This window comes from Globicephala melas, chromosome 16 (assembly GCF_963455315.2).
Source record: "Globicephala melas chromosome 16, mGloMel1.2, whole genome shotgun sequence".
Classification (NCBI taxonomy): domain Eukaryota; kingdom Metazoa; phylum Chordata; class Mammalia; order Artiodactyla; family Delphinidae; genus Globicephala; species Globicephala melas.
In genome coordinates this window covers 26,531,943-26,547,551 of record NC_083329.1, presented here as the reverse complement: position 1 = coordinate 26,547,551, position 15,609 = coordinate 26,531,943, and the positions used below count along the sequence as shown (strand labels likewise).

General features: G+C 47.5%; 1 protein-coding gene across 5 annotated transcripts in view; it reads right to left on the bottom strand.

The window, feature by feature from the left end:
• FBXW4 (F-box and WD repeat domain containing 4) overlaps nt 1–15,609 on the bottom strand; it is an 81,639-nt gene that overhangs the window by 40,033 nt on the left and 25,997 nt on the right. For all 5 annotated transcript variants that reach the window (XM_070043948.1, XM_060286840.2, XM_030865391.3 and 2 more), the window contains exon 5: nt 14,399–14,493. In XM_070043948.1, coding sequence (XP_069900049.1) covers nt 14,399–14,493 — 95 coding nt within the window. The remainder of the gene's footprint in view (nt 1–14,398; nt 14,494–15,609) is intronic.

Here is a 15,609-nt window from a genome sequence, read left to right as displayed (position 1 = left end):
CCAACACAGGCCCGCATTAAAATCAACACTCCGTGAACACACAAAACTGACAAGGCAGAGGGGGAGCACACATCGGATACAAAGATCGGGCTCTCGGGAGACGCGGCCTGTTGGTCTCCCATGTTAGCTCCAAGTGACTAAGCGCAGGGTGGGAAATAACGCCATCGTGGCCGCCAAAGCTCCCGCCTGGGCTCCAGGTTGGGCAGCCTTTTCACGGGGAGGATGCCTCTGCCTGGAAAAAAATGCAAGCATTGTGTGGGAGCCATTAATGCATGAGCCTCTGCACATTCCTTCAAGAAGCAGGAGCACACTAGTCCCTGAGCCCCCAGCCCTGTGCCCCAGCAATTGTACAGGCTTGGAACACACTGCACATGCCACCTGGTCCTTCCCCCCAGGCCCCTGGCTCTGTGAGCGGTGGGGAGGGCCCCGCCAAACACCCTGGCTTCATTGTGCCCCAGAAAGAGGGGACTAATTACTCGCCTACACTCTGGAGCGCCCAGGAAGAAAACAGAGGCCAGTGGGGTGGAGAGGGTGGGAAACGGGGGTGGCGGGGTTTGAAGAAGGGAGAGAGAAAGCCACAGGATACATTTCAAAGTTTCTCTAGCAATTTGGGGGTGGGGGAAAGAAAGCCTGGTCCTGATGTGAAATCATACAGAGGTCAGGGCTGGGTCTCCCACCCTTGTGAGAAAGTGGTGAATCGAAGACGGTTTATCAAACGATCATTTTTTTCTTTTGAAACTGGGAGGCAGCAGCTTGGACAATTCTGCAGATGTGCTTGATGAATTAGGGACAAAAATGGCCCTTCTCTGCCCCCCTCCTCCCCTCCTTCTATAAGGGCTCCCATCGGGGGTTGCTTCTCCCTCCACTGCCTCCCGGGCCCTCCCCTCCCTTCTTCAGTGGTCAGCTGAGACCCCACCCACTGCTTGCTTTTGTACTCTTGGCCTTTGGACATACTGACAAGGGCCTTTATGAGACCCCAATCAAGACCCCCATGTCACAGGTACCTAGTAGAGACACCAGACCTTTTCAAACAAGGGACAACAAGGAGAATCGGCGGGCCCATTGTCTCTCCTCTGTGCTAAGTGAGATGAAAGGGGCCCGCAGCCCCCTCCCCACAGCCCGCCTGCCAATCACCTCTAGTTATTAAGGTCACAATGTGTAAATTCTTTTGACCTGCACCTAATCAAAGATTCACCGGCCCTTTCAAACCCGAATGGGGAGGAGGGGAGAGATTCCCTCCCATAAACCCAGCAAATTCTCCCTCAATAAAATTTCTCTCTCTGATTCCTTCTCTGCTTCCCATCTCCACCCCTTCGCTTCTCTTCACTCCGCCCTCTTCACCACTAGCTTCAAACACAACTGGCAAGCCCCATGGAATTACTACCCTCAAAAACCCAAGGAGGATTTGAAAGTTTCTATTTAATTCTCTTTAAATAAAAAGTTTTTGGACAGGCATAGTTGCCCAAGGAAGCCCAGAACCTGGGCAGTCCCTGGGCTCTGATGCCGAATCTCTCCAAATGGCAAAGTGGTCGACTGGCTTTTTTCTCTCTCCTAAATTAGCCTCTCTTGCTTTGCCCAGGATACCATTATACATGGAGAAAAAAAACTGGGATGAATGATACTCCCTCACATTGTCACTTAGCATCTCTAGCTCAGTTGCTGACCCTCCAAAACCCAGCTTACACTGAGTGGTTTTGTGAACTGAGGTGAAAAAAATTACCAAGCCCAAAGTAGGCAACCCTCAAGAAAAAGAAGAAAATAACCATAAGGTAGAACAACACAGAACAGAATAGGAGCCAGAGGAAAGAACCTGAGAGAAAGCAAAACTTAGGATTTTTTGTGGTTTGAAAACTACAAAATGCTTAAATCAAGCAAGGAGAATAAAGGGCTTGCCAATCTCCATCCATCAATATCAAGCTACGCACTTTTCTCTTACCTATCTTGCCTGTCACTTAGAATAGGGAGAAGGCATAACAAGAAAGGTAGTGATACTTTATGTAAGTTGCCCCCAAATCCTCATTTGTCTACTGTCTGCTCTTGGGGATGCCTCGCTCTCCCTTTACCTGTCTCTCTCCTTCTTTCTCTCTCTCTCCTTCTCTCTCTGCTCCTACTTTTCCTCCTGCCTCTGTGATGGTACCTTTTGCTTCTTGGTTTCTCCCTGCCCAGCTGTCTTTACTTCTCTCTGAGCTTCCTTTTGGTGCTAATCCCTCATGTTATTTCAACTGTCGTCTCCATGCCGAAGCCTTCCACATCTCAACCCTGGGTCTGAGCTCCAGGCCACCACTCCTGGCTGTCTCTGGCCATGGCTACCTCACTGTCCCTTCACTGCCTCAAACAGAACTCAGTCTTCTCAAAGCTAGGGTCCCCGTCTGCCATCAAGCCCACAGAGGAACTCAGGCAGGTCTCTCCCCGCTCTCCCCCACAAGCAGTCATGACCACCTACAGACTTTTTCCTGTTTCTCCTGCTGTCCTCAGGAATCCAGTCCGTTACTGCTAACAAAGTGTACTCCGGAAAAGCATCCAAACAGCCTCAGTCTCCCCCCCTCCAAAGTATCCTACACACTGTGCCACCACATTAATCATTTAACTGCTTCAGTCTGGCCAAAGATCTTCCATGGTTCCCTATTATTCTCAAATTAAAGTCAAACTCTGCTCTTCAAAGCCCTCCAAAACCAGGCCCCAAAGCTCCCCTTCAGCCACATTGCCCACTACTCCTTTACACAAACTTGTCTGCTCTGAACTCCCAAACTTACCTGCTCTGAACTTCCAAACTTACATTGAGCTTCCCTATCCTTTAGTATGTCTTTGCTCATACCACTCCCCTGCCCTCAAGTTCCTGTCTGCAATTTAAATAGAACCATCTTTTAAGTCCCACTTCAAATTCCATGTCATCCAGGAAGCTCTCCTTATTTAACAAAAAGGCTACTGCTTTCCTCTGATTTCCTATCGATAACCTTGACAGTTGATGGCACTCACACTGCGTATATACAGTGTTGTCTGAGTACATGTATTATTTTACCAACTGGAATATAAGCCCCTGGATGGTAAAAACTGTCTCTTGTGCTTCATATTCCCCATGCATCCTTGCACACAGCAGTATTCTTGATACATCTATAAGGCTGGCACTCAGAGATATGCATTACATAGAAAATTAGTTCTGAGTTTGCCTTGTCTTTTTAAAAAAATTTCAGTATTTTAACTTATTTCTTTTCCCACAAAAGGTCCCAAGTATGAAACCATGTTTAATGCTGCAAAAGCAAGTGTAAGGAAGGACCTTTTCAGGGTGATGGAAATATTCTAAACTGAATCGTGGTGACGGATGCACAACACTGTAAATTTGCTAAAACTCATGGAATTGTACACTTAAAGTGGGTGAACTTTATATTATGTAAATTATACTTCAATGAAACTGTTTAAAATAATAAATAAATGTAGGTCCATGTATCCTTAATTTAAATAACTGTAAGGGGAAAAGGAAGGGTTCTCTCTACAGTTACCTGATATTGAAATAGACATTTAAATGTAATTTATGTTTTTTCTATTAATAAAAATAGGCTCATTATAAAAAAAAACTTAAATACAAAAAAGTAAAACGAAAGTAAATGTCAGCAGAAATCTACCACATAAGAAATAACTGAAAAGATAGTCAAATAACTATCATACTGCTTTGTGACCTTTTTTCATTCAACACTATGTTAGGACATCTTTGGGGGTCAATAAATATGTACATCTATATCATCCTTTTAATGGCTATATAGTATTCTATTGGGTGAATGTAAAATATTTAACTAGACTCCTACTAATGGATATTTATGTGTTCTTAATATAAGTCTTTATGTATACATCTTGCATACTTGTCTGATTATTGCCTTAGGATAAATTTCTAGAAGAGGAATTTATGTGTCGAAAGGTTTTTACATTTTTATTTTGATACTCACTGCCAAACTAATGTAATTTTAAAACTAACTTTTCCTCTCCTTATTCTTAGACTTACCATTACCAGCCTGCAAAGAAGGATTTTCCTGGCCACAAACCTCTAACAAGTGAAGAATCCTTTGAATAATCTTTATTTTTTGTGTTAACTTTCTGTTTTTATTCTCAACCACAGCTTACCGTGGATGCTAGTGAGACTCAAATTGGCCAGGAAAGTAGAGTGCTTCAAACACATTAACCCATGTGTCCCTCTCTCTCTGCCAGATGTTACGAACCTCACCTTCATACCCAGCTGACCCTCCTCTTGGGTCACTTACGATAGGACCCACTCCAATCACTCACTTGGTCTTTTCTCATTCAGGCCCAGGAGGAAAGAGGCCCAGCCTTGGCCAGGACAACTAATGCTACCACTGCAACAAAGCAGAAAATAACAGGAGAAAAAGAGGCATTCAGCAAGAGTAGAGCCCTCAGGAGCAAGAGACAGTGGGTCACATGCTCTGAGCTAGGCCCTCTCTGTAGCCCCTGAAGGCCACAGTGCAATGAGTTCAGGGTGAGGAGCCTGTGCTAAGTGACGGCTGAGTGAATCTGGACAGCGTCCTATATGGAAACTGTGCTCCTGAGACTCCACAGAGTTTTGATCAGGCACCACAGGAATGATCCAGGGCAAGACTCAAGCTAATCTCTCTCAAAATTCCCCAGTCAACAAAGAAAGGAGGAACGGACACTTATGGTGGCCTCAAGCAGAAAGGGGTCCACTTCACTTTACCTTGCACATCTCAGCTTTACTTCCCTCTCTGTCCAGCCAGCACATGTCACATGTGCAACAAGCCACACACAAAGGAGGAGAAGTAACCCCCACCGTTGCACGGTGGCCTTTACGACTGGCGGATATTTATACTTGGAGAAAGCTCACCCTCCACGCTGCCTTCTGGCCTCTCTTTGTGTCTTCCTGTCTAGCTCAGCTCCTAGAAAGAAGCCAGTATGAAGCTTCACACCTGACCACTTGCTATGCCAGCATAATGAAAGTGATGCCCATCCCCTGCCTATCCTCATCTCCATCACCACTGAAGCTTCCAGAAGCAACATAGACATAAGTGTCTCCAGCCTGAAGCCAAAAGCCACACCTCTCTAGGTGGGGCAGACAAAACATGGAAAGTCAAGAACAAGGCCTGGTGACCCCACATTCTGCTTCACCAAGCCTGTCCATGGTATTAAGAGAATCAGAGAAAGCAGAAGATAAAGGGCCTTGGCCTTAATGCCTTCTCAAAGCAGGGGAGCTCCTGCCTTTGGGAGGTGTGCTCTTTAGCCCCCAGGGCCGGTGTGCACGTTGTCTAAAGTGCACCAGCTTTAGATAGGGCTGCTGTTTCCAGCCTGCTGCGAAAACCAAAATACTACACCATGACCACCATGGCCACTGTTCGAGAAGCTGGATTATGGCTTTGCTGTAGCAAGGTGCAGAGGAGGAGACAGCAGTGCACACTGAGCAGGGCTAGAGACCAGTCTGAACACAATAACATAGAAAAGGTGTGTATGGTGGAGGAGGGAATTGCAACAAAATATAAGTTATAGTTATTTTAATCTCCTAAAAGTTTCTCTCTCAATACTTGAAATCCTCTTTTGCAAATTAAGGCCCTGCTGAAGATTCTGGATGTTATCACATACCAACTGGCACCCCACCTGCCCGTCCTATACTTTTCTGTGCCCCATTCATGTTTTAAATTTGCATTGCAAACTATGAAAAAGTAAAGCTTCCGCAGAAAGCAATTTCCTGGGCCAGCAGCTCTTGGACTAATACTCCCTTTGCAGTTACCAGGGATTCTGCATGCACGTACTCCCTTCCCTCCTCCCGCCAGCCCTCCCCCTCCCCCCACTCCTCCCTCCCTTGCCAGCACCTTCTGCCTGAGCCAAGCCTATCTGACAGGGCACTACGGACAGTGTCACAAACTACCCCCTATGAAAATGCCCTGGACAGAAAAAGGAGCAAGAACCAGCTGGGAAAGAGGGGAAGGATTTGGGGTAGTCAACTTAACAGAGCACCCCAGAGGCACAGCGGTTTGTCTGTAGTACAAGGCTCATAACTTATACAAAACAGGAAATAAAACCCCTGCCCCCAAAAGTTCACAATCTGAAACTTCAAAAAAATTTCGCCACCAGGGAAGTCTCTCATAGAATCTTTACAGGCAGTTTTCCATACCAATGGTGTCAACATCTGTCACCGCTAGTGGTATACAGGGATGTCTATTGTCTTCCCTGATGGTGTGAGGAAAATGTTCCAGTTCTTGGATCTCAGGCTGCTAACCCCCCAAAAGGAGCTACTACAATAATGAAACTCACGACACTCACGGATGCAGGGTAACTGTCATGGACAGGAGAATTCCCGTTCTTGGGTCTTAAGGCCATGACCAAGCTGAGCCACATGTGACTGTCCTGAACTCAGAAAGGGGAAGAAATACAGCTGACTCTGTGGACTGCCACCTGGAGGCCCCAGGGACCAGGACTCTGGTAGATGGAAAGCTGGTGGGGAGGAGAAGACACCATTTCAAAAAATCTCGTTTGAAATGGAAAGGAAAACAAGAACTTAAGTCTTGACTCCAAACTGATGTACTGAAATCTGCCCCAAATGGCCTGAGAGCCACCTAATGACAGGAGGATGGGGTGATCCTTCCACCTCTGACATGACCCCCCAATATACAAAAACACATTATGCTACTAATCCAGCCACACACTGCCTTTTTCACTTGGGCCCAGTACAAAGCCCTCTCCAGCCCCCAGTCTACTTACAAGAGTGAGCTCCATTGGCTCAAAAAGCTAAAAGCACAGATATTTCATGAAGATCCCTCTTTTGACTGATCTGAGTGCTGCAGCTAACAGGTGGGGAAATCTTAAACATACGAGTGTTATCATGACAAGACCACTGGAACGGATCAGTGCCATAAGTCAGACAGGGCTAGAAGTTTCCGCCCCACCATCAGGTTCCTCTTTAGCCTTGACAGATCAAACTCAAGCCGAAGCAGGCTACAGAGATCAGTTCAGTCTCCGAGCCAAAGGTCTTCACAGTGAGGGACCAAAGCTGCCCGGACTGGGCCTCTGCCGGCCCGTGTCCCAGATTAATCACCACCAGGAGGGGCTTGGACACCAGGCTGCAATCTGAGCCCAGCAGCACCTGCACAGGGGTCACCCCGGCACCTCCCTCACTCCCTCGGGCAAGACTCCAGGGCATGAGGGTGTCCACCTGTTGACTATGCTACTTGGAACAGGCAGGCCAGACGCTTAGCCATCTTCAATCCCGCAGATAAGTCACAGGCGGTTTGAGTTAGCGCAGAAGGTGGAAAGACATGGTGACTCAAGGAGTGAAGCCAGGGCTCCATGAGAAGGAAAATTCTCAGCCTCTGAACAGGAAGAAAGAGAGAAAGCCCTCAATGCCCCTCTCACCACTGTCTAGAGAGAAAATCTAGCTCAAGACCAGCAGTGAGTGAACTAAGCCCTCAAAGGTTATGAACTAATGAGATGCTCCGTGAGTGTTTGGGACACATTCTCGTCAGCCGCAGATCCACTGGATGCTGACAGGAAGGAGGGAGACCAGAGCAGGGATTTCTTTTCAAAACACCCCCAAATGCTACCAATACGCCTGTGTGAAGGAAACTTAGACATAAATTCACTCTGTGAGGGTGCAGGAGAGCTTCCTCTGAATGCCAAGACCTTGGAGAACAGTTTCCTCAAATGATCTACATCAGTAAGCTATTTCACACACCTGTACACATAGAGCTAGTGACTATGTACGGTGCATTACACATGTCTGTCCATGCTAGAATGCACTCTTTAGGACCAATGGGCCCTATTATAAATTCTTCTCAGATGGCAATTTCTTTTATATTGTTGCTTCTCTAAGTCTACTAGAACAGGAGAAAGTATTCTTGAGACCAAAAAAAAAAAAAAAATCAAAAGGAGGAAGATAAGCATGAAGATCTGTATCTTAGAACGCTCTGTCCCAGGCACTAACCTGTGATATAAGGAGAAACCACTCGGATGGATGCACCCTTTTCCACCTGCCTCATGCCCCAGGGAAGGAAGGGTGGGAGGGGTCTGAGTCAGATTGAAGTGTGTGTCCCTTGAAAGAGCAGAGAAAAGCACAGGTCGGATAAGAGGAGAAAGAGCTCCTACACAGCGCCTTCATTTGAGGAAGAACACCCACATCCTGACTGTTACACCTTGTACCTCCAGAGCTCCATCTCCAGGAATTCCCTTTGAACTCCCGGCTGCAACCCAGAGTTAGGATAGAGCAGTGGCTACAATTACACACTTGCTTGTTGGGGGGGTGGGGGGATGCTGTATGTGACAGGCCATGAAAGGTCCCTGCCTATAAAACAGACTGGAAAACAAACCCTTAATTTAAATGTTAATGAAAGTGCTGTGGAGACATCAGAGGCTTCCCGGCTGCTCAGAGAACAGCTACACCAGCCACAGAATTTATGGCTCCCCTTCACCCTCCTGCCTCCCTCTCTGCCTCATCACCCACTGAAGTTAAAAAAAAAAAAAAAAAACAACTAATTTTAACATTAACTCCATGCTTCCACCTTGGGATGTGATTGCTAAATTATCTGTTGGCAGAACACTGATCAAAGGTGGAAAAACACAGGCACATTGCACACACAACCCAGAAAAGTCAGCTGCAGCTAAGGCAGGAAAATTACCTTCTCTCTTCCTGATGTGGGAAGGGTAGAAGAAATAGCGGTGCAGGTAGGGACTGGAGCTGGGAGGTGCAGGCAGCAGGAAGAGGAGGAAGACCCTGATCCCTCCCATGTGTCTGCTCCCCATCTGAGAACTTAGCATACCATATCTGCTAAGTTTCGTCTGTCTCTCCATCAGACTATGCTGTCTAGTTCACTGTTGTTTCCCCAAGGTCTAGCACACTGTAATGCTTAAGAAGTATCTGGAGAGAGAAAGAGAGATAGGGATGCAAGGAGAGATACAGAAACAGAGACAGAGTGGAGAAAGAAAGAATTTAAACAGAGGTTGAGGGATGGAAATGTATCCCTGTAGCAGGGGCACGGTCTTGAGGCACGGACTCTATGTCCACAGCATCCCGCCTTCCGCAGCAGCACTCTCTGCTTCTAGTTGTAGTGCTTTATTTAAGTCAGTTCTTCCCAACTAGCCAACCGTCCTGGCCAGGGAAGGAGTCGCTCCCACAGATGGGGTCTGGGCCAGCCAGAGCTGGTTGGGTTGCAGGTCTCAGGCCAGCAGCCCAGTACGTGAGCTTCCCTGTGCCCAACATGCCCTGGGTAGTGGCAGAAATCCAGGGTCTTGAGGAAGTGAAACCCACCCCTGTGGCATTTCGTCCTTGCTACTGGTGGATGTGTCGGCCGGAGAGGCTTGGCTTAGCACCAGCAATGAACTCTAGGGTGGCGGGCGCTGCCCTGAGATTCAGCAGAACCAGACTCTGATTCAGTTATATCTCTACACTGATCTCTTTCCAATCTTAGGTCATTTTAGGCTGGACCAGTGGGCCCACCTAGCATCACGCAGAGCTTCCTTCTTTCTCCAGGCATCATGCAGCCCCTTCCAGCCATGCCAGCCTCTGGTCCTTCCATGCTGTCTTTGTACCTCAGACTCTCTTATCTAGGGCCACCACACGCAGGAGACTCCCTCTAGTGTGGTCTTCAGCCTGGCAACAGGGGACACTGAGCCACTCCTCGCCTAGAGAAGGTGTCCTTTCCCTAGACAAGCCCCTGACCCTGGGAAGGGAGAAGAGACAGATCTTGACAGCTGTGGACCAAACCATCAGGATGAGCAGCGACAATGTGAAGCATGACAAAGCCATCCATCAGAGTCTTTCCTCAGGTTATCAAGGTTAGGGATCCCCTTCAGGAACCAGCTCTTTATCACCAACTAGAAAAAGCAAAACTCAGAGGCACAACATTTACTTTTCATTTGTCTTCCCCTAAAAGCACTGAGTGAGTTAGGAAGCCCAGGGCCAAAGAGGTGCTGAACCACTGGGAACCAAAAGAATCTAAACTAAAAGTTGGCGGCCTCCTTTTTTCCAATCTTTCAAACCTGTCAGAGAAAACTCCAGATGCAATTACCTTTCACTAAAGAAGGGCGTATTTCAAAAGGCTGGTGAATGTGTCTGCCACACACGCAACACACAGTAAACCCTGTAGACACTGGGAACAAACACCCACTCTCCCCAGAAATCCACCCCCTTACCAAACAGTACACAGTGATGGCTTTCCTTCCAGACTCTCCCTCACCTCCGGGAGAAATGAAGCAAGAAGGGGCAGCTCCTCCATCAAAACCCCCCAGAGGCCACAACTCACTTTACAAATTTGAATCGGTACATTACAGGCAGACTTGGACTAATCCCCCCCCAAAACAAACAGGCCACCACAGTGAGCAAAATTACACTAAATTATATTGTATATTTAATAACACAGCTAAGAAAAGTTTCCACACCTATACCACTCATATGTTTCCCTAATGACAGAAACAAGAGAGAAGGGATTAAAACCCAAGGCTCCTGGGAAGCCTTCCTGACCACACTCACTCACGTGATAGCAAGTGTTGCTCGGAGATGGGGAAAGGATTCTTCTGAGCACCTCCTTCTTTTTGGAGGGCAATAAATATGGTGTCTGCAGAGGAAGGAGGCGCTGTGGGCTTCTCTCTCTTCCCCTCCAAGGCAAACAGGGCAATGGGGCTCCAGACTCATTTCAACATCAAGGCACCCCCCAGCCAGCTTGGAAGGGCCCTGCAAACCGAAGATCTATGTGCACTGGCACTCCTGGGATGGTGTAAGCATTCACAGCTACACGAGTGAGCCCAGGCCTTGATTACATACTGCCTTCCTCCCCTCCCTCTCGCTATCTCAACTCTGGCCTCCAGAAGGAGAATGTTCCCAGATCCCCACAGAGGCTTTCAAGGGCCACAGCTACTGTCCAAGATTCTGGTGGATGAAGGCATTGCAGTGACGTAAAGGCCTGCCTCGTGGCCCTCCCTCTGCACCACAGCACGTGGCAATAAGCTGGAGACCTGAGCCTCTTCTGCCCCGTCCCACATGTGCCCTTCTCTGAGCCTCAATTTCTCCTTCTGCCAGGAGGGGAATGACCCTCTCCCTTCCTCAACCAGAGACAGACTAGTTTCAGGCACTCAGTATCATCTGGCAACCACTACAGTTGTGCCCCCATCTTTCCCCCACCACTGAATCAGATCCTCAAGAGAGCTACCCCACAGCAAGTGTTCAGTCAATACACAGGGAGCACAGAGGAAAGGGAGTGAGAAAAAAAGAGATGGAAAATAGAAGGGATGAAATCGAGTCTTTAACAGTTCATTTCCTTACTCTGAGTATTTACTAACTTTATTCAGCTAGAAATAATCTTTTAATGGCAATACAATGTACTTCATGTTTTAAAAATTCTGCTTTTCTGTGATACTTATGGAAAAGTGCTCAGAACTCTATGTGACCTCAGGAGATCGTACCCTGAGACCAGTTAGGACCCACAATCACACCCAGACGTGTGCCCTTCCACCTCCAGCATCTCAATTCAGTTCCATCTCAACCAGTCCTTTCACTCACCAAACAGCTCCCAGTTGGGCCTCCTCTACAGGAGGAAGGCTGCATCTATAAGTCATAAATCCTAAAAGCAGAGTTATTAGTGTTGGGGCCAGAAAAAGGGTTGGAGGGCACATAGGAGGTAGAGGGAAAGGTCCTTGCCTGCCACCTTCCCATGGAGCCTACTGGTTTTCCTTCCGTTTTTTGAGTACCTAAACATGGCTCTAAGCACATGACTGGTATTGAATATTATCCTCCAAGAGTGTTTACAAACCAAGAACTCAAGGTCAAGAAAGGAAGAAGAGGTGACATTTGGACACAGGACAGAATACCTGCTTTCTCCCAGTCACGAACACCTCAAGTTAAGCCTAGGGCTTGAGGTTTCATGTTTCATGATACAAGTTTCTAAGTACACACATGTGAAAAGAAGGCAGATAAGTCCCAGCATCAAAGATAAATACGATGAATAGCTCTGACAAATTATTTTAAATAGAAGAAAGAGACTGAGATGTGCCAGGTCTCCCAACTGTCCAGGCTCCTTGGAGGACAGCTGCTGGCCACCCACTCTCGTGTTTTTCACAAGGGGTTCACGGCCACATCACATTAGTGACACTGACGACCACACTCAACAAGAAAGGTGGCAGGGAAGGGAACAGAGGCAGCCACGGAGGGCAGGAAAACCACAGGGGAAAAGGAAAGGAAAGAGATTCCTGCTGAGTCCCCACCTCAAGAAGAATGCAAAAGAGCAGTGTAACTCCATGAGGGACAGGAGAAGCCCCAGGGAAGGGTGGAGACGTGAGAGCAGCTAAAGCAGCTAAACAAATGCTTTACCAGCTGGGAGAGATTCTGGCTGACACAAGATTCTAGCCCTTTTAGCTTTGTAGAGTATTTTCATATGCATTATTTCACATCATCTTCACAATGACCTAGTAAGGACTATGAAAGAAATGGTATTCATATTTAACAGACGAGGAAACCACGGCTCCGCGGACTTACCCGAGGCCACCCTCCTGGTTGGTGGCAAAGCAGAACTCCAGTTTCCCAGAACAGACCCTACAGCTAGGAGGCAGTGTCTTCCAAGATTGGGAAAATGGTTCAGTTTACTGAAAGGTTCAAATTCACTGACACAGTGAGAAGAAATGGATCTAATAAGATGAAAAGATTCCTATCCCAATATATTTTTGGGGTAAGAGAAAAAGAAGCAGAGAGAACACCAACATATACTCTGGTCATTTAGTGTAATGACAGAATGCCAAATACAAACTACTTTTTTAAAACAGTCCAAGACACCATTTGTGGACTTGGGGTAAAGGTCATCTCAAATAACTGTGGGTCATGGAGCTAAACAGCCAGCCAACAGTGAGTGAAAGAGTCATCCCAGGGGCAAGAAAGTACACCAAGAAGACATTTAAGGAGAATGTTAAGAAAACATGAGACCTAGGTTTTCACCAAAGTTGGGGCATATCAAGGACTTAGCAGAGGGTCTGGCATAGAACATATGACTAATAAATGTTAGCTGCTGGTAACAGTAGTAGTTATAGAGCAGTGCTAGTAATATTAGGAAGCTAGGTCCTTCCTCAAAGCCAGCTTCCAAGTTGTGGCCAAAAAAGCCCCAAAGTCAGTTTATTGTGATCTAAACTGCTTCTCAGTGACGAAGGCAGACACTGTCCTCAACCTTTTATTGACATCATCTTCAACACCTGCCACGCTCTATTCTGTTAACAGGTAGCCTAACACATTCCAGAGGAGGTGGCTAGAGTAGAGGAATATGAAGATGGGGATGCTGGGAGAGCCTGTATGTGTCTTTAGCCTAATTCCATGTGCAGGAAGCACATGGACCATCTCCAGCCTTAAGAGCATCCCTCCACCACCGACCTCACCCCAGGCCACCCCAGTCTCCTGAAGCCAGCGGGAGTCCTCAGGTAACCACCAAGATGAAGTCACCAGCCTACCTGTCACCTCCCACCCTTACACATATCCAGCCCACAGACACCCAGGCTTGGCTAACTGGCTTTAAAGGGGGCAGCATTAGGAAGAAACTGAGGAGGGGCCAGAGCTCAATGGCTCCATTTTCCACCCTCTGCTCCCACACACTTAGGCCTCTCTACTCCCTGCTGGTCTTTCCTTCCCCTTTTCCTAGGATTGCTAGAATGATTTGTTCTGAACAGCGACAGGTTTATAGGTTAGCCGACACCTCCGCTCTGTGGAATTTTAATTAACTTCTCCCGTCGTCAATATGCTAAGGAACGGGGTCTCCATTCTCTGAGGTCAGCAATGTGTTTCAGGTCCTGCTATATCAGCCGTCAAATTGAAGAATTAATGACGTGGCTAATCGGCTCTAATTCTTTAGGAGGAAAAAAATTTGAAAGAAAGTTGTGGAAGGGGCAGGAGGAGGGGTGCAGGCTCCTTGGGGTGAGGAGAAAAGGGCTGAAGGGGGCTGCAAGAGGGGGGATCAACTCTCTCATAAAACAAGTGACTGACTTAAACCCGATGTTGGAGGGCACCAGCCCTCCAGCTTTCCCATTGATCATTTGGTGGGGAGTGAGGGGTGAAGGAAGTGGGAGAAGACACTAAACACCCTGACAGAGCAGGTGCAGAGAGGGTGTCTATGTACTCTGCTGGTGGGGAGAGAGGCCCTGCCTCGGTTCAAGAGAGCCTAGAAAGCAGAATTCAGGATGCAAGGCTCATTCAATCACAGGCAAAACTAGAGAAACACCAGTCAGACCAAAGGGTAGGGTAAAGCCGTCATCAAAATTGGCACTTCTGCTATAATTGTCAACAAATCTACTCCACATACACGACTTTGCACGAGGGCCCAACTGGACATGGGCCCCAAGCCTCTCCTGATGACGCCCACCTGACCTCATAAAATAAAAGCATTATTACATGGGATAAAACCATACACCAAAACATCTCCCTTACCTGTGCAATGGGCTGATAGCAATGGACCAGACTCGGTCTTCAGTCTGGATGGTGTGTAAGCACTGCCCCAGCCGGCCTGAGGCCAAAGGCCATACCTGGAAACAGGAGAGGAGATGCTCTCGTTGGCGTTGCCTGGGATCGGGATGAGGGTTGGAAAATGCACCAGGTGGAGTCACTGTTCCTAGGGTGGGTGGGGAAATGGAGAATCCTTTCTATCCTGTACACACAGAGCTCAGGGTAGCAGCAGAGGGACCTCTCCAGCTTCTGCCTTGCCTACCGCCCAAACAGACGCTGGCTCCCAGTCCTAACCACCCTTTCACGTCCACCTGAGAGCCCTTACGCAGCAGCCAATTGTATACCAGGGAATCAGGAGTTCCACGTTCCTCAGCTGAGACCTGACTGAGACGCGTGAGCAGGTGAGGCTTGCCTCTCTTAGTAACCTCCCCGTGTTTGTGGATTTTCCTTTTTCTGTCTCTAACCAAGATTTTACTTTGGGGAGGTAGGGAGAGGGAGGAAGATCAAGGCCCAGTATGAGTGGACAGAGATAGAATTAGATTAGAATTAGAGAGAGAGGAGTAAAAAGAAAGATCCAAGGGAAGGAAAAATGGAAGAAGAGGACTTCAAAGTGGGAAGGTGGTGTGTTGTTGTTTGTTTGTTGATAATGCCCAGAATCCAGTGCTATTCATGTCAGCAGGGAATTTAGCACCTAGTGTCACCAAAAGTAGCAGAAAAGCTTAACTCTTTTAAGCTTCCATATCTCCTACTGGTTAAAAATATTGCTTGGAGCACATTATCTGGTCCCTATCAGTCAGGAATGTACATTAGCAGCCACTCTGGGCTTAACTCTAATCAACACTCACAGAGCCCTCTCAGCGGTCAGTGCATTTAGAAATCTCCCATTAAGCACAAGGCCCCCTCACCTCACCCTACCCCAGATGACACACACAGGGGACTAAGCCTCTAACCAAACAGAGAGGAAACCTCAAATGTACAGGGCTGTCCCCAGACAGCAGCCAAGGAGGGATCCCGAGGAGGCCAGATGGATCAGTGACCTCTCAAGGTCCCTGCAGTGCTATAAGGGGAACACAAAAAAGTCAGACAGGACCTTAGATGGAAGAACTTTCAGGAAACATTCCTTGAGTTTAAGGGGTAGGTGATGGAGTGGGGGTGGTTCTGACTGCTTAGGATCACATGATACCTCTTCTCTATAA